General features: G+C 35.8%; 1 protein-coding gene across 19 annotated transcripts in view; it reads left to right on the plus strand.

Moving 5' to 3' along the window:
- The window catches only part of LOC129269120 (hydrocephalus-inducing protein homolog), a 96,285-nt gene that overhangs the window by 18,408 nt on the left and 58,398 nt on the right, over positions 1 to 19,479 (plus strand). For 5 of the 19 annotated variants that reach the window (XM_064095346.1, XM_064095333.1, XM_064095343.1 and 2 more), the window contains exons 17-35: positions 154 to 257; positions 739 to 873; positions 1,273 to 1,414; positions 3,264 to 3,376; positions 4,256 to 4,406; positions 4,572 to 4,709; positions 5,749 to 5,877; positions 6,309 to 6,534; positions 7,885 to 7,911; positions 11,214 to 11,344; positions 12,819 to 13,106; positions 13,771 to 13,935; positions 14,739 to 14,948; positions 15,079 to 15,300; positions 15,881 to 16,138; positions 16,619 to 16,806; positions 17,296 to 17,569; positions 18,158 to 18,352; positions 19,381 to 19,401. In XM_064095346.1, the coding sequence (XP_063951416.1) occupies positions 154 to 257; positions 739 to 873; positions 1,273 to 1,414; positions 3,264 to 3,376; positions 4,256 to 4,406; positions 4,572 to 4,709; positions 5,749 to 5,877; positions 6,309 to 6,534; positions 7,885 to 7,911; positions 11,214 to 11,344; positions 12,819 to 13,106; positions 13,771 to 13,935; positions 14,739 to 14,948; positions 15,079 to 15,300; positions 15,881 to 16,138; positions 16,619 to 16,806; positions 17,296 to 17,569; positions 18,158 to 18,352; positions 19,381 to 19,401 (3,117 nt within the window). The remainder of the gene's footprint in view (positions 1 to 153; positions 258 to 738; positions 874 to 1,272; positions 1,415 to 3,263; positions 3,377 to 4,255; positions 4,407 to 4,571; positions 4,710 to 5,748; positions 5,878 to 6,308; positions 6,535 to 7,884; positions 7,912 to 11,213; positions 11,345 to 12,818; positions 13,107 to 13,770; positions 13,936 to 14,738; positions 14,949 to 15,078; positions 15,301 to 15,880; positions 16,139 to 16,618; positions 16,807 to 17,295; positions 17,570 to 18,157; positions 18,353 to 19,380; positions 19,402 to 19,479) is intronic. The other 14 variants (XM_064095347.1, XM_064095340.1, XM_064095352.1 and 11 more) reach the window with 7 other exon arrangements.

The following is a 19,479-nucleotide window of genomic DNA, read 5'->3' on the forward strand; positions in this document are numbered from 1 at the left end:
TACTTTATTGTATTTTACTATTTGGATTTTAATAGTGACTGTCTTCTATGTAAATACATCACAGTGAAATGTTAATGAAGTTCTAACTCACACTTAATTACATGCATGGTAGCAGTGTTAGTATTTGGGTTTGTTTGCTTTCTATCTGTTCAGGTTCGTCCGAACACATTGTGGAAGGTTGAACCAAGCGAGGGCGTGATACCGCCTGAGGATTCTGTGGCAGTCAAGCTGACGGTCAATCTGGATGATTGCATCAGGTAGGGGAAATTTGTTACCAATTTATTAAAACTCATGAAAAAACAGTGTATGGGTCAGAAGTATGTGATGGTGGCCTTCAAATATCAAGAATGTCCTGTCCAGCAAAATGTACAAATTGCATTTGTTTCTTTGAATCTCATTCATTAACTTATTGATCAAAATGTTGTCTAGCTTTGTTACTGTGCTTTACCGTATGTGTCTGGATAAGTGTATTTAGTTCTTTAATAAGCTTCATAATGGAAAACTTGTTTTATGTACCATACCTTCACAATATGTATGTATATGAGCACAGGAAAAAAAAGAGCTTATCAATTCATTGATAGGATGAAGATTGTGACTGTTAGAAAGTCTTAACCATTCTACTAGTAAAAATCTATTTTGATGTGATGAAATTAAAGGACACAAACAGAATTAAATTGATGTAAAAACTATTACAAACTCTAGTATCAACTTTGTCGAATTCTCTGCATGTTTTTACAGGTTTCAGGACAAACTAGCCATTGATTTCAAGGACAGCCAGACTAGGTCTGTCAAGGTCCAGGCCTATGGCCATGGAACCACCATAGTTGCAGAACCACCAATGACCCCCAACATTGAACTTGGTCATCATTTCAGGTAAGAGATTCTTGAATTAGAATCCTTGTTTAGTCCCAAGAATTCATCCAAAGTATGATAGTAGGACAAATAATTTGAGTTTAAAATAGTAATGAATCATTACAATATTCTTGATTTTGATTGATTGTTAATGTTCTCTGATTTTCTTTTCTGCTAGTAATTTTGTAGCAGCTTTTTTGAACAATTTTCCAATAGCCATTTGGCACTGAATAGCATTTGTCTTTTGTCAAAGCCTTTATATCAACCATTATATTTGTATTAAAACATCTTTTGTTTGATTCTATAATGTGACTTTATATATCTTTATATGTTGCTCCTCATCAGTGGAAAACATTAAACCATTTTGAACAATAACTTCATTCCTCTTTCCCTCCACAAACTTGACTTTTTTGCAAGCAGTAGCAAGCCCAGTACCAGGACCTTTAAGTTGACCAACAAGGGACGACGTCATCAGCAGCTCTTCTGGACCACCGAGGGCTTTGCTCCGATCAAGATCAAGAGCAGAGAACCAGAGTATAACCCTCTTGATGTCAAGTATCAGGTCTGTACCGGTATATCTTGGAACATTTAAAGCTAGCTCAGGAAAGGTGAAAGGTTATGTGTAAAGAACTTGTAGACACCCAACTCTTTGTCTGGGCGTTCTTGTGCCAATGAAGATGATGCTGTTGTTAGTTTTGCATGCTTATGTCCATTTGTACACTTTTGATCGGTTGAATTTCAAGTTGCGTTTGATTGGAACCCTTTCTAGAATGTATTTGGGAGTTGCATTTAATTCCTTAAGTTGCATTTAAACGTAATTCTTTTTACCAGGTCAATGATTGAGGCGTTGTTTATAAAGGGTAAAGATTGAAAGTCACTAGTAAATTACAATTTTGTGTGTGGTGTAGGACTCGTCTCTGTATTGGTCAGATTTAGCTGAAGTGATGGACACTATAACGTATTTCAGTAAAGAGTGTGTGTTAAAAAACGAGGGTATTGCCGCTAAAGCATGGTTTAAATCATGCTTATATCTCTGAGAAACAGCCCCCATGCACTTTGTAACATAGAGCTCAGCAATCGATCATGGTGCAGATTTTTGTCTCGCCTGCATAGCAGAGCGAGACTATAGGCGCCGCTTTTCCGACGGCGGCGGCGACGGCGGCGGCGTCAACATCAAATCTTAACCTAAGGTTAAGTTTTTGAAATGACATCATAACTTAGAAAGTATATGGACCTAGTTCATGAAACTTGGACATAAGGTTAATCAAGTATTACTAAACATCCTGCCTGAGTTTCAGGTCACATGACCAAGGTCAAAGGTCATTTAGGGTCAATGAACTTTGACCATGTTGGGAGAATTATTTTCAAAATCTTAACCGAAGGTTAAGTTTTTGAAATGACATCATAACTTAGAAAGTATATGGACCTAGTTCATGAAACTTGGACATAAGATTAATCAAGTATTAGCAAACATCATGTGCGAGTTTCAGGTCACATGACCATGGTCAATGGTCATTTAAGGTCAATGAACTTTGGCCGTGTTGGGGGTATTTGTTATATTACCATCCTAACTCTGAATGTTTACGGATTTAGTTCATAAAACTTGGACATAAGAGTAATCAAGTATCACTGAACATCCTGTACGAGTTTCAGGTCACATGACCATGGTCAAAGGTCATTAAAGGTCAATGAACTTTGGCCTTGTTGGGGGTATTTGTTAAATTACCATCCTAACTCTGAAAGTTTATGGATCTAGTTCATAAAACTTGGGATATAAGAGTAATCAAGTATCACTGAACATCCCCTGTGAGTTTCAGGTCACAAAACCAAGGTCAAAGGTCAGTTAAGGTCAATAAACTTAGGCCATGTTGGGGTGATTGTTGAATTGTCATCATAACTTTGAAAGTTTATAGATAGAGTGATTGAAATGTGGACATGGATGTAGTTGACAAGTCTTAAGTCACCGTTCAAATGTCATTTATGGTCAATGAACGTGGTATTATGTCATTATATGAATGGAGTTTTTGTGAATGATTATTTTATAGTAGTTTTCAAAGTTAGCACTGCTGCTATATTAAATCGCGTAATGCAGGTGAGACTGCCAGAGGCGTTCCACTTGTTATGATTAATCTTACACTATGATCAATGCAATCAGTTGTAGAAATCAGTCTAGCGATCAATCACTATGCTTTATGATACAGGGCCCAGTGTCACCCAAAGGACTGTACATGTTTGCTCATATGTATGGGACCTCTGTTCACAAACAAGTATAACTGCTGAGAATTGAAACTTCTTTTTGATTGCTCATATAGTCATCCTGTCTTTTGAATACTTTTCACCATAGCTGATATTAATTTTGAAAGTTTGGATTGCCTTTTAATTTTGCCCCTTTTCTTCTTGCCTTTTTATAGAAAATGCCCCCTCCTGCTCCACCCCCAAGGCCAGTGTTCAGCCTGACACCATCAAGGTTTGAACTGGAGGCTGGAGAGAGTATCGAGGTTCACCTTGAAGGGGAAAGCTCAGAGTAAGTTATATTCACTATTGCATGAAAAGATATACGTTTAGGGCTAAATTTAATACATAAAAATCTTAAAATTGCAGCATTCACTTTGGTTCTTTTACAGCGCATCACAAAAAAGTGTACTGGTAATACATATCTTCAAGGATATTAGTAAGAACTACATGCACAAGGGTGTCTGAACTGTCTCAATGGTAACAAATGTGGATAATTATTCTAATGCCTCAGCGAAATGATGTGTATTTTGTGTTTTATAAGATAGTGATACATGGATCCATGTTATTTGCTTAAACCATCCTCATCACATATGGGTCAATGTTTACATTAACAGAGCACCTGACTTAAAGTGAAGCTGATTCTTTGGACTAATTTTTCTTTCTATTTGCTATCAATAGTTTTACTTTGATGATTTTTGTAGAAAACAGGGATTAAATTAAATCTCCAATTAATCTGTTATTGTCATCTTTTTCATCTGTGTATTATCAATAGTAGTATTATTATTATATTCTTTTAATTTTTGTCACTTATTTGTTGTAACTTTTGATATTTTGTATATTGTTTATAGCGTCTTCAGTCTCTATGTCTTATAGTATACTAGTTTTGTCAATTGCTTATACATATTGAAACTAGGTCACAGGGGCTTGCCTCTCATACAAACATGGCTTTTTCTTGGCAAACCCCCTCTTTTTTATTTTATCACTTATAAGCCAAAGTAACTGTAGTTTGCCTCAGTTTATAATATCTTCTAATTTGTATGTATTATCACAATTGACATTGTACTTTGTGATATTTGAATATGTATTGTTACTTTAATTGTATTTTGTGATTGGAAAATGACAAAAAGAAAAAAAATCTAAATCCAAATAATTTCTTTTCTTATATTAGACCAAAGACAGTGAAGGAGCGGATGTTATGTCATGCCATCATCGGTAGAACCAGTGGGAAGGAAAAGATTATGAAGACAGACATCAACATCACCTTCATCAGTCCTGTCCTAGAGTTCTCCTCCAAGCAAGTCTCCTTCAGGGTTGATAAGGTAATGCATTTTTCAATTAAATTCCCAATCATGTATGGTAAAAACTACATCACTGCATTGGTAATGGCCCTGTTGCAGAAACAGGTGCGGGATTACTACAAAAAGACGTGACTCTGCATTTGAGTAATGTGCCTTACTATTTCAATCATTATTTTTATTCCTTAGCATCCTGATGATGTGCTTACCATGCAGTACAATGAACTGACAATAAGCAATGTGTCATCACTTCCCTTGCATACCACCATCAATCTGGAGGAACCATTCCAACTCGTTGAAAATGGGACTGAAACCTTCTCTAGTCTGGTAAGTCAGTGATAAGTCAAATTTCAGGTCTCAAGATTATTTACCCCACTGCATTGAAAATAATTACAAAGAAAAACAAACAGGATGGACAAAAATATACATGTTGATATAAAAAAAATATGATGCGTGATACATGAAAATCTGGAAGTGAACTGCTTAGGCCACTAAGCAGAACCCTAACAAGTATGACATGCAGTTTCAAGTTTTCATTAAATCAAACAAATAGGATGAATACCCAGAGAACATGTTCATGCAACCATTTGAGGCTTGTTTGGAAGTCAGAAGACAATGCTCATCAAAAAATTATATCACAAAGACAATAGGATGTGAGTTGTCTACACTGTTGGACAGGCAGATATATTGTTATTGTTATTTATTTTATTATAAGGACATATGTAATTGAGGGTCAATTAAAGTCTTAGAAATGTAGTGCCACCATCATTTTTGCAGTGGCATCGGGACGTACTTGCAAATTCATTAATTATTTCTCAATATGCCACAACAAAATCATTATTGCATTATAAAACAAACAAACAAAATCAAAGTAATTTCATTACAAGTTTGTCAACACATATTCAGACATTTATTTTCAAGATTTGAAGTCTTATTCAATTTGTCTTATGATTTACAATTTTGTCAGACTCAAAGTATATGATTTATATTTATTGGCATTAATGGGACAATATGTCTTACCTATGATTTTAATTCATTTGAGTTTTGAAGTGTATGATATATGTTAGTAATAATATCAATAACATAGTAATTGCTTTTCAGATATATCATTAGCCTCATCATTGAATCCTGGCATGCCCTCACACAATGTATGCACTTTCTTCATTCCTTGGAAGCATTCCTACTAAAGTTTCAAAGAGTTTTATCAATGTAGGTCGGGCAAATCATCTTGCTATGTATGAAGTCAACAATGAAATGAACAAGTGCATAGATGTATAAACAAGTTAATAGATAAGTCGATGAAAGTGTGACTAAATATGTCATTGTAAATATTCCTTTCACCCTTCATCTGGTTATTATTTGATAGGAGGTACCTCTAGAGGTTGGTGAGAGTAAGCTGATGACTATTCAGTTTGACCCTGCCTATCAGAATGATTCACATAGCCGTATTGCTGAGAAACTACTGACTGTCACCTACCTAGAACATCCGCACACTGTAAGTAGAGTTTGCCAGGGCACTTTCTTACAAAGAGTTGTGATTAATCTGTTCAATCCCAACTACGGAAAGCGAGCCATGAAAATATCTAGGATGCATATGTCAGGGTTGTTTTTTCCATTTTATATAAATGGAATTTATAGAATTAAATTTTAAAATGTACTTTCTAATTGACTGGAACAAATAAAATTGGGGTTGCCAAGACACCATTGTCACCGCTCATACATGTTAAAAGATATGCTTTTTTGTGTATTGCAGCAATACATTGCAGCAATACATTAAAAAGTGTAGATCTTCTTTAATGTTGGAATTTATATTTTCCATTTGATATAAAATATTGTAACTTGTGTGCTTTGCTGAATGTCTATCCTTCTGAACCATGAAGGTATATCAATAAATGTTCGATCATTCATCTATTCCGTCCTCTTCAGGACTATGTCAGTCTCCGTGGCGAGGTCTTCTTCCCTAACCTGACCTTTGAGAAGATGCAGGTCAACTTTGGCTGCATCCTCAATGACACCGAGGTCACCCGATACGTCAACATCACCAACAACAGCCCCATGGCTGTCAACTACCGTTGGTCCTTCCTGGAACCAGAAACACCCATAATGCTTTACCCTCTTCCCGTCCCTGAGCCACAAGTTGAGCCTTTAGAAGGTAAGATACCATTCTCCAATAAAAGATATGTATTATGAATCCTTGTGAGAAATACTTTGGAAACCATGATAATTCATTGATTCTTTGACCAAATTAATGTTAAAATTAGGAAGTGTGGTTAAAACCAAAGTAGAAACACCATGAACCATAGTAAAAACAATAGTAAAATCATGGTAAACCGTAGTAACAATCATTGTGAAACCATGGTAATCCAGAGTAAAATAAATTCATATAATCATTGTAATCCATAGTAAAGACTATAATAAAATCATGGTACACTGCTCAGAAACTTAATAAATCGTGAGTAAGTCAGTTCCCTTGTGGTTGATGGTGATATTTACCTTCTCATGTTTTCTTAGGTACATGTAGTGCGTGTACTCTACAATAACATGATAAGAAGATGTAATATTTTAATATTTTACTACTTTTAGTTGCAAAATTTGAGCTAGCATTCCATTGAGCAGTTATATTTTGTCAATTTCATTTTCATCACATTTTGTAATCATCATGAAAGAAATGAGAGTGATCTGATGAAAATGTTGTGAGGGGCATTTACATGCAATACTATTGTTTTGATGGGATGCTTGTGGATTTTGATGATGTTGCAAAAATGTAATACATTCATAAAGGAATTCTAATATTTGATTTTCTTTTTTTGAAGAGGTGATTAATTTTGCATGCTGCTAATTCATTCTTTCCATTTCTGCATGCATTTTCAACATAATTGGACTAAAATATCATTCTTTTATTTCCCTGTTTAACTTTCTCAGAATATGGTAAATGGTTTTTCAAGGCTTTTTCAATATGATGGTCACTCTTAGCAAAGAACTATCCAAATATCACCCTTTCACCACATTTTATATTTTCATGAGTTACAAAGAATTCTTTAAAGTATTGCTGCATTGTACACATTAAGCACCTATGCTTCAATAGATGTGATCACCACTTTCACAACACATACTTAGAAAAAAAATGTTGAGATTTCGTTAGATCGATTTAGTCATGCATTATTAATTATAGATTTGTATAGAGTTAGCATTTCAGTAGGTGCTTTAGTGATTTTTACCTAATCACCTTTTAACCTTGTATTTTTGGTAAAATGACACTTGACGCAATATCAGACAAAAGGTGATGTAGTCATTTTGGAATTGACAATACTGATTAATCCTCCTGTTAACTTCTTTTGAGCAAGTAAGATAAGAAAAAATTAAAGAATGCTTGCCCAAGCATTTTCTCTGTCACTTTGCTAGTATAAGTAGTGATATCAGAAATGATTTGGTTTTAGGATCTAGAAGTAGATTAATTTATTTGCACGCACTTGTACTTTCTCAACTTTGTTCTCTATGCAAGACTCTGAGTCAGACGATGAAAGTGAAGGTGAGGTTTTTTTTAACAGATTTAAATTTGGGCATCAATCCTTAGAGGGATATAACTCCCCTTTCTTTTCACGCAGTGTACATCAATCTCCAACCCCCCCACTAATATTACCCAACCCATGTGGGTGTTCGACATCCCTTATCTTTTATTCCTTCTCCATGCCAAATGGTTTCAATAGAAACATTTATTTGTTTTTATCCAAGATATACTGAAAATATTTGGCTGATGTTATATGATAACAAATTATTAAGGTTTGACATCAAAGGCCACTTTTCTTTAGCGCACATTGCTGTATTATGGGGGAAAAAAAGAGAGCAAAAAATCTCCAAGGCCTGTGAGATGGCACCAAGGCCATCCAATCAACAGGACATTGAAGGCCATGTCCTTGGATTGATCTAAGCCCTGTTGATAAAGCCTAGTCTGTTTCTTAAAATTTTGACATTTCAGCATTTCATTTGTCCTACCTACATCAAAATGGATTGATGCCCATATTATGCCACTAGTCTTTATATCCCACCTAACCTCATCATAATTCAGCCTGATTATATCATAATTGCTTATTTAATCACCACTAATGTAACATACCTGATGATGACGCAACTATGTTATATAATATGAGCACATATGTGAGCTACCAGGCATGACATGTTGCCACTGCTTGTATTTGAGTATAAGCATTCAATATTTATTGATTTATCAGTAATGATATTGAAGGCCCAACTTCACAAAGGTGGTTTTGAATCTGAGTTTTAAAACCATGGTTATGCAGATTTTGAGCATTGATTAATTCAGCGCATTTATTGAGAAAGCGTTCAATAATGAATGTGTTCTTTTATCACTGGATGCTATTAAAAATAATGCTTTTGCCAAGCCATTGCCCCTTGACCCCAGCCAGTTAAACTAAGCTGGCACTAAAAAATTGGCTGGTAACAACCCTGCTAGGTTGCAGCAATGTTGAGCCTACGATTTATTAATTAATGATTCCACAGTTTTTGTTTATTAATGTAAACAAGTTTGTATGTGATTGAGGTTTTCAATGTAGAGGTCCCTTGTATGTATAATCCAATTTTTGTCTCGCCTGCATAGCAGAGCGAGACTATAGGCGCCGCTTTTCCGACGGCGACGGCGGCGGCGGCGTCAACATCAGATCTTAACCTAAGGTTAAGTTTTTGAAATGACATCATAACTTAGAAAGTATATGGACCTAGTTCATGAAACTTGGACATAAGGTTAATCAAGTATTACTGAACATCCTGCTTGAGTTTCAGGTCACATGACTAAGATCAAAGGTCATTTAGGGTCAATGAACTTAGACCATGTTGGGAGAATTATTTTCAAAATCTTAACCGAAGGTTAAGTTTTTGAAATGACATCATAACTTAGAAAGTATATGGACCTAGTTCATGAAACTTGAACATAAGTTTAATCAAGTATTACTGAACATCCTGCTTGAGTTTCAGGTCACATGACCAAGGTCAAAGGTCATTTAGGGTCAATGAACTTTGGTCAAGTTGGGGGTATTTGTTGAATTACTATCATAACTTTGAAAATTTATGGATCTAGTTCATGAAACTTGGACATAAGGTTAATCAAGTATTAGTGAACATCCTGCCTGAGTTTCAGGTCACATGGCCAAGGTCAAAGGTCATTTAGGGTCAATGAACTTTGGCCAAGTTGGGGGTATTTGTTGAATTACCTTCATAACTTTGAAAATTTATGGATCTAGTTCATGAAACTTGGACATTAGGTTAATCAAGTACCACTGAATATCCTGTGCAAGTTTCAGGTCACATGACCATGGTCAATGGTCATTTAAGGTCAATAAACTTTAGCCGTGTTGGGAGTCTTTGTTAAATTACCATCCTAACTCTGAAGGTTTATGGATCTAGTTCATAAAACTTGGACATAAGAGTAATCGAGTATCACTGAACATCTTGTACGAGTTTCAGGTCACATGACCATGGTCAAAGGTCATTTAAGGTCAATGAACATTGGCCGTGTTGGGGGTATTTGTTGAATTACCATCCTAACTCTGAAGTTTATGGATCTATTTCATAAAACTTGGGATATAAGAGTAATTAAGTATCACTAAACATCCCCTGTGAGTATCAGGTCACAAAACCAAGGTCAAAGGTCAGTTAAGGTCAATAAACTTAGGCCATGTTGGGGTAATTGTTGAATTGCCATCATAACTTTGAAAGTTTATGGATAGAGTGAATGAAATGTGGACATGGGTGTATTTGACCATATGAATGGTGTTTTTGTGAATGATTATTTTATAGTAGTTTTCAAAGTTAGCACTGCTGCTATATTAAATTGCGTAATGCAGGCGAGACTGCCAGAGGCGTTCCACTTGTTATACATTTTGAATAACATTTTTAAAACCCTTTTTTGATATGCACAAGTTTGAATGGAGTTGCACCTGTTATGCAAAGTCTATGCCATTTATCAATGAATTTTGTATCCTTATGTATTTTTTATGTTTTTGAACCAAACTAATCCAACTTTGTAAAAACATTAAAGAGAGTGGAATTAAATCCTTGATAGATATTAAGCAATTATAAGGGCTCTCCCCTTTATGCATATTATGACTCTTGAGTCAATTTTGAAGTTCAACAAGCATATTAAATTAGATTAACTGGAATTTTATATATATTTTACATAAATCTGAGAAATTAATCATTTTAGAATTGTATATACATTGTGCTGTATCTTGATATCATCATCTATATCTGTGATATTGGCATTCAAGAAATTAATGTATCATGTTGTAAAGCCTGACTTTTTAATCAGATTATTACCGAGATAGAAAGCAAGGCCTCTGTATTTGTCTGCTTATTCAGCTTGTATTAGCTCATTTCATTGCCGTTTTGTTGACTGCATTCGCGAAGTACATGTTTGCAACTGAATGCAATCCCAAAATGTAAAGGGGTGCGCCAGGCTAAACTACATTCAGATTTTTTTAATATTCCTGACATTTCACATGTAATGTGTATAGATTGGTTAAAGTAATGTTTTCTTATAATTATCAGTACTTATAGTTCTATACATACATGTACAGTATAATACATACATATTTGCATTTATATAGCGTGCTACTTCATTAGAATTGTTCTGCTTGCATAAAGAATTCAAAGAGGATAGTAGACAGAAAATAGATAATACTTTATGAAGAAAATAAATTCACATTTTCATGATCAGTTGCCTTGTAAACATATTTTGTGTTTTCAAACTTGATCAAACAATGTATTTTGCAGTCTACTGGTAATCAACTATTCGTAAAATATTTATTTGACAAACAGCAGAGACTCATGTGGCCTTTGAAGAACCTCTACCAGGAGATGATGATCTGCTAAAGGAGGAAGAACAGAAAGATCAAGAGAAAGGTGAAGGAGGAGCAGAGAGTGGAGAGGAAAAGATGGATGAGATGAAGGTAAGATAAAATGCTATTGAATGTGAATGACCCTGAAGGTCAAAGGTCAACTGCTGGAGTCAAGTTGGCCCATTGGCCTGCAGCCTAGAATATACAATCAAGCTTCAGATTGGTTTCAAGCTATGGTGTGTGTCAAGTGATTTTCTACATGTAGATAGTTGCAATTAATTAAAGATTTAATATTTAAAGGACAAGTCCACACCAACAAAAAATTGATTTGATCAAAAAGAGAAAAATCCAACAAGCATAACACTGAAAATTTCATCAAAATCGGATGTAAAATAAGAAAGTTATGACATTTAAAAATTTCGCTTAATTTCACAAAACAGTTATATGCACATCCTGGTTGGTATGCAAATGAGGAGACTGATGACGTCATCCACTCACTATTTCTTTTGTATTTTATTATATGAAATATGAAATATTCTAATTTTCTCCTCATTGTCAAGTGAAAGAGTGATTAATTCCTCGCTGAACATGTGATATTAGCATTGCTTAATACTATATGATTCAGTCAAGTCGGTCCCTATGGTCATATCTGTAAAAAATGAAATATTGTATAATTCAAACAATAAAAAACAAAATAAATAGTGAGTGATGGACATCATCGACTGACACAGTGCATGTCACTTAGTTGTGCATATCACTGTTTTGTGAAAAATAAGCGAAATTTTAAAATGCCATAACTTTTTTATTTTACATCCGATTTTGATGAAATTTTCAGTGTTATGCTAGTTTGATTTTTCTCTATTTATTTAATTCAACATTTTGCTGGGGTGGACTTGACCTTTAAGATTGATCAATGATTTATTAAATCTCTTAATGATGTTATTGTATAAATTGGTTTATACAGGTATAACACTACAATAGAGACCACAACTGACATGTATGAATGATGTAAAGTATGAGGTTTACAAAAAAATGTTGCTTCACTGATATGCAAATTAATTACTAGTATAATCAGTACTATGATAAGTTATGGTTAAAGCAATGAAAGGATTCCAAATCCAATGTCCTTTTGAAAGTGCATGCATTTAATGAAATTCCAGGCTAGTATTTTATTAAATACTCGGATTAAGTGAAACCTTTACTAATTTCATTGTTTAACTCGGCCAAGGAATTTATTTAAATGTATTCAATCCAGTTCCGGATGTTGACCTGAATTCTTTTTCATACAATGCTTACTAGTTACATCTACATATATGGCATCTTTTCAATTATATTAACTACCATGGAAACCCTGATAACCCTGATTATGATTGGATGTTATGTCTTTCTACCCTGGTAGGTGCCATAATATAACAGCAAAGATACCTTAGTTGTAACTCTTTATGAAACAGGCCCCCATATGCCAACATGAATCATTTTAGAAATAAAAAAAACTGAATGAAATACTCATTCATTATAACTCACATATTGAATTTAATATGGACCCCAAGATTTATTCCAAACTTATGCATGATTGTATTGGCAGGATGCTGATGACCCAACTCCTCCAGACAATGTCATTGAGAAGCTCCAGATCATCTCTCCCAAGCCTCCTGGAGACGACATCGACAAGGCGACCCTCAAGTCCTCCAGCCTCGCCGACGTGACGTCGGAGAAGGAGAGCAAGAAGGACAAGAAGTCAACGGCCACCAAGAAAAGCCCTCGTAAGTCAACGGCAAAGAGTGGAGGCAGCAAGGCAATGAGTAAGGGCAGTGTCAAGTCCGGAAGCGACGACAAGGCTAAGCAAGATGATGAGATTGCTACAGTTGATCAGGTTGGTGGCCATCTTTCCTTTTCTCTTCTTGGGAGGAAGGGTGTGGATGATACATATTAGGAATGGGTTATCATAAGGAGACAAAGTGGATCCTAATGATATGATTGGTTGCTTGCAAGCACGTGACCGGCCATTTATATGGCTTAATGTGTAGATTTACTAATGATTGGTGATGAGTGGACATTAGTAATGTATAATGACTGGTTGTGGTTTTGAGATGAGAATGGTTTATCAAATAACCAGGATCACATCACTATCTTATATTAGACATTTATGATACATTTTAACAGGGAATATTGACCCACACCAGTGTTACCTTTGAAATAGTCTAAATACCTGTGGCTATGCTTCGGATGCTGTTCAAAAGGTTCCTATATGTGTATTATATGTATACTCATAAATGATCATTTCTGGACAGGTTTTGAGGACTGTACATCACTGAACAACATTGTTTGAGAATTCATGAGAAGTATCAGGTACTTCACTTCCATGGAAATGGAAGTGTACTAATGTTTATAGTATTCCTATTATACAAATGATGCACAAACAAACCTGTGTATCATTTGTTTTATCGAATGACAATACAACAATTTTTCTATCGCAGCCACTATTTGGATATTGAATCAATAATGATGTTTCTTTGAATCCTCCCTTGACCTTGCAGCCCTTGAGTGATCGTGATCCTCCTGTGGTAGAGGATGAGATAGAGCCAGCCAGAGTTCCTAGTCCTCTTACGGCCCTCAGACCAGGTACTGCAGCAAGACAGAGACTCAACAAGCTCCAATACATCCAGGCCATCACAGAGCCAACTGCTGTTGGCATAGAAGAGGTTTGTCTAGAGGAAATTTGTACTTTTGCAGGGCCCCAGTCTTATGAATAAACTAAGTTTTAGGGACATATTTCATCACATTTTGTACTATAGATTTATCATTATTTGTCAGTTATTACTCCAGCCTTAATTTCTTCCTACTTTTTTGTTTTGGTGTTGCAATTATACAAGCAATTGTTTTCATGGGCAGCCATTTTCCCCAAGTTGATAAGGTGAATAATGTCACCCGTATATAGTTTGTATAATAGTTTATTTTGTATAATGTCTTCATTTGGTATATTTTAATGAAAGAAATTAAAATGAATTTGCAAATGTAATCTTATTCAAACATGATGCATTAAACCTGAGGAAGAACTTATTTACAAAATGGATGGGATGCATTGAATAAAAGCAACAAAAACCCCCCCAAAAAAATTACAGGGGCAGGAGATATTTATTAGTAGAGTAAATTCTTAATAGGGCTTGTGCTACATACCCGACTCTCAAATTGATAAAACACGAAACTACACTATTTCTGCTCTTTTAATCATCTTCATCATTAGCATTTTGTGGTGTTAGGCATTCACTTCTTGTTGGCTGCCGCTAAACTTTTCTGTCTGTGGAATCTATGCGGTCTATATTGGATAATTTGGCATCTTTTACGCTATCCTTCCATTTATTTCTTGACCTCCCATAAGGTCTTCTCCCAATATTTTTTAATGCTGTCTATCCAGATTTTTCTTCATTTCCCATGGCATTTTCTTCAAATAACCTTCTCCTGATTTAGAACCCCATTGAAATGTCATAACTCTTCTCTTGTCCAGGTGTTTGATATCCTACCCCTCTACGGCACCCTGCTTCCTGGAGAATCGGACACGGTGACCTTCACCTTCTATGGTCACGCAGAGATAGGATCAGAGGCCAAAGCTCTCTGCAATGTCGAGGGTGGACCATGCTACGAGCTCGATCTCCAGGGGGAGGCATCCATTGTCCAGTATGACTTTGATCTCAAGAATATTGATTATGGCAGACAGGTAGGTAGACAGTTTTGTTGATAACATTTTTATATGCTAGTCAGCACTTATTTATGATAAATAAAATTGATGAATGAATACAAAAATCAATCAAGCAGAATTAATCACCATTCATGTGTTTGACCTCTAGATGTACGACCATGTCTGCATGGCTGAGATTACCCTGAGGAATACTGGCAAGGTAGAATTTGACTTCAGGGCTTTGAACATGGACCCATCCACCAGCAGCAGACCTCTACCAGGGGTTCCTGTCATGGTACCTCACACTGGCCATGTGGAGGCCTTCAGCGAGCATAAGCTACTGGTCAAGTTCCTGCCGGGATACCCAGAAAAGTTCCACAAGAGCTTTGAGGTAATTCATGATGATTCTTAATAATGATAATAATACTGAGAATAATTCTATAGAGCCCAGAAACTATTCAACAAAAGTATGTATTCTATTGCGCTTTGATAAAGTCAAAGGGATTTTTCTTATTCCCTAGAATTTTGTTCTCTATAACACTTGTTCTAAATCTAAATGCAATGTTTCTGTGAAGCAGAAATGGAAGTTTGGCCTAGCAGTAATATCCATGGTATAGTGTGAGCTCGGTCCTTGTCTACAAATTGAATTTGTAGGTAATGGGACTGTAAAATTTTGTCATAGTGGCAATGTAAATGAGCTTATCTCTAAAATAGATTTCAAGTGAACTCAGTTACACCCAGTTAAACAAAATCTTAAAATCGTTGACACCATTAAAAACTTGTATAAAACATAAAATCTTGTCTTGGCCAACACATGTTTCATAATGTTCTGTTCTGTTTCATCAAATTCTGTAGTAAGTATACTTGAGAAAGTATAGTCGTTGATGACGATTACTGAAATCATATTCATATTGTCTGCTATTCAGTTCAATTGTCTAAAACTTGAACGGTTTGTTTCTTCAAATACTCAGATCCAAGTGGCCCACTTTGAGCCTGACTCCATCAACTTGTGTGGAGAGGGTGTGTTCCCACGCGTCTCCCTTGACCTCCCTCGCTTTCCTGATGAAGAGGGGCTCTACTGCTCCCTCATGAAGGAGGCTAAGGAGAACCTGGGACGGGATGTCAGGAAGAAACCCCTCCTGTGTCCTGGAGGGTCTGGATCCCCCATCCCTTCCCCCACCCCAAGGGATCCTTCCCAGGAGGATGCCAAGAGTATCATGTCTCTGCAGGTAAGTCATTCAATTTTCTTTTTCAGCAAATTTTCAAATTTCTGCATTTCTCATGACCATATATCTGTAGGTCAAAAAGGAAAAAAAAAACCACACACACACACTCTAAATTCCACATGAATTGGTCTACAATTGAATTGGGTTGTGGATGTTTTTCATCAGTCTCCACCAAGATATGGTATCAAAATGCTGAAATAAAAAAAAAATTTATTCTTAAAATTGGCCATATTTTTTAAATCAGTATATATATTTCTTCTCGTGTTTATGTATAGAAATAAATACTAAATAGAGATTGGTGAAGAATTTCCTTAAAAGTGTGAAATTTGTCAATTTTGTGGTTCTTACTTTGTTTTGCAAACTTAAGAATTTTAGGGATTATTTTGATTTGTATTAGTCAAGAATGATTTCTACACTGTCCCATTTAGGAAAACAATCCATTTCCTAACAATATCTGCTATTCTGTATATCACCCTATTTTAGAATGAGTTCCCATCTGAGCTGGAATTCCAACTGGAGGTTGAGAGACTGCTCGTCAAGGAGTTTGCCATCGAGTATCAGCAGCAGAACGTGGTTCTGGACACTGACCGGTCAGCTCCGGCTCTTGCCACTCCAGGAGCCTTGATGGCTAGCGTCATGACGTCCAGGAGTAAGAAGAATGTCAAGGCAAAGTAAGTGGAATCATTTCACTGGAAAGAGAAAGTGGTTCAATGCAGATTCATGCTTCTAAATATTTGCTTTTCATACTACATGCACCATCAATTGAGGCATACTTTTACTTTAGGGGCGACAACTTTTTCCAGATATGTAAATAGCATATACCATGAGTGAGAATTGAAATTTAAGAAATATTTAACTGTACAATGAATCCCAAGCCCATAGAAAATATGTATTAATCAGTATAACTATAAGTGATATCCCAGGAAAACTGTCGTTTTTTAAATGAGGTTATTTATCATTTATATGAGGACAACTGTATGGTAATGAGTACATTTTTCCCAACCTACATGACGTCACAATAAAAGTGCAACTTGTGTGAATGTATTATGAAACGAACAAATTGCAACAGGATATGCAGTGAAAATGAGATTTGCTTGTGATACAGAGAAAATGAATACTATTCTAGGTTGTTTATAATTTGACTTATTGCTGTATTCTAGGGCCCGCCTGCCAGACTACATGCTTGACTTTGGCTATGTTGTCCTTGGTACCGTGCGAACACACATCATCCGTGCCACCAACACTGGCTACTTCCCCGTCTCGTTCTCCGCTGACCGGGTCTCACTGGCTGGAACAGGGTTCAATGTGGAACTGGACCGAGTGCGTCACCTCCCCGGGTTCCCGGACCATGAGACGGTAGACTTTAGGGTCAGTTTTGACCCCCTTGGATCTAACCTGGGATTAGGAGATGTGGAAGCCTTGATACCTATTAATGTAAGTAGCATTAGAATATGATTGTGATTGAGTTATAATGATAAAGCATCAATAATTCCTCTGTTTCAATTTTTTCAAACACACTGTACAATGAAATATTCCTTTAGAGTGGTAGGACTTTGACAAGGAAAGCTATGAAAGTTATTTGATTTCCAATCATTTTTCAAGAATATCTTACTTTAGGGAATTGTTAATCCAGGGAAGTGTTTCATAAAGCTCTTTATAAAGTTACACACCACTATACTCATTGGCTGGATTATGCAGTGCCAAAATCTAATCCCAATGGTCTTTCTTTAATTTCAACAAATAATGACACTCTTTCCACTCATCTCATTTAATATGTGACAAATTTTGTAGGCCTACTTCACATTTAGAATAGGGTGTTAATAGTAGAACTTTCAGCATATTCCAAATGGATTGAAAATGAAGAAGAGACCAATGTAGTTTACCATTTTCCTGTTGTAGTAAATATTTTATAATTTGCGAAAAGAGGTATTAAACAGCCCCTAACTTTCATTTTTTTTTTCTTAAAGCTGGTTTCTCCTCATTCAGGCATTGCACATTACCTTGATTGTGTTTCATTTCCAGATCATCAATGGACCTTGTGTGTTCCTTCGGCTGCGTGCCTGTGTAACCATGCCTGACATGGAGATCTCCACGGACTGTCTGGAGTTTGGAGACGTCCAGTGTGGCCAGTGCAAGGTGGTGACCGTTCAGGTGCACAATCACAAGGAGGTCAAGTGTGAGTGGTCATCACTGCCCACTGAGAAGGAGAAGAAGCTGGTGAGTCCTTGACCGTTCCATATCCCCTTTCCCACTAGGTCTTTATACAGTTATTCTCAACGCATTTGAAGGGCTGTCAGCCACTACCACTGTACCAGTCCATTTCTGAATATTATAAGTACCAATATTTTCTCTCTCAACCTCTTCTCACATTCTCCCCATCCACCCTTTCTGTCTCTTTCTCTTTATTTTTGTCTCTTACTTCCTTTTCTCTATGTTGCTATCTTTATCTTTTTCTTACTCTCTTTTTCTTTCCTCTCTGTGTGTTATTCCTTGTCTTCCCATTAATATTTCTGTCTTTCCCCATCTTTCTTGGCCTCTCTGACTATATTATGTTAATTTCTCTTTCTCTCTCCTATCTCTCTTTCATTTAAAAAAAAAATTCTCTGTGCCTTTTTTGTTTTCTCTTATTTTCTCTAACTGTACTTTCCATCTCTTCACACCCTCTCCCCTTGTGTCTGTCCCTCCTTCCCAATTAAAGCAGTGTGTACTTGTTTAGGGTATAAAAGCATATCATATCATGTCATATCTCTCTCCTGAAAAAAAATATCTACAACCATCCTGCTCTAAGCTCACAATAATTTAGCTTAAAGGAACTTAGTGGTTCTTACATAAAATGAAACAGTAGAGCTCAGGCTTCAAAATATAATTCAACTTGCCTTGCACTTTATTGTGGGTCTCAAGCTGGATGGTCATATTTTAAAGAAGAAATTTCTCTCTACAACATACTGCTCAGTTATTCTATCAATTTGCGTATATGTATTCCCATACATCATCCCTTTAAAAGATAAAACTGCACTATAACTTGAAAATATATGTGCTATCAAAGAAGTATTGGGCTGTTGGAACTTTACATTGTGAAAATGAAATTTATCATTTCATATTGGTCTTATATTGTTGTATCTTTGTCTTATATCTTTATATCATCTCTCTTCTCCTTTAATCTTGTTTCATATGTTTGCATAGAAAAATTATGTATATCTTTAGAGTGTATTACATCTTTATTATTTATGTATTTTTCCAACTAGCTTCTGGAGAAACAAATGAAGGTACTGTTTGCTGATGTAAAACCTGCACCCCTTGCACATGCTTTGAAAATCAAACACCTTTTCCCCATTTGTCATTTT

Source organism: Lytechinus pictus, chromosome 2 (assembly GCF_037042905.1).
Source record: "Lytechinus pictus isolate F3 Inbred chromosome 2, Lp3.0, whole genome shotgun sequence".
In the NCBI taxonomy this organism is placed as follows: domain Eukaryota; kingdom Metazoa; phylum Echinodermata; class Echinoidea; order Temnopleuroida; family Toxopneustidae; genus Lytechinus; species Lytechinus pictus.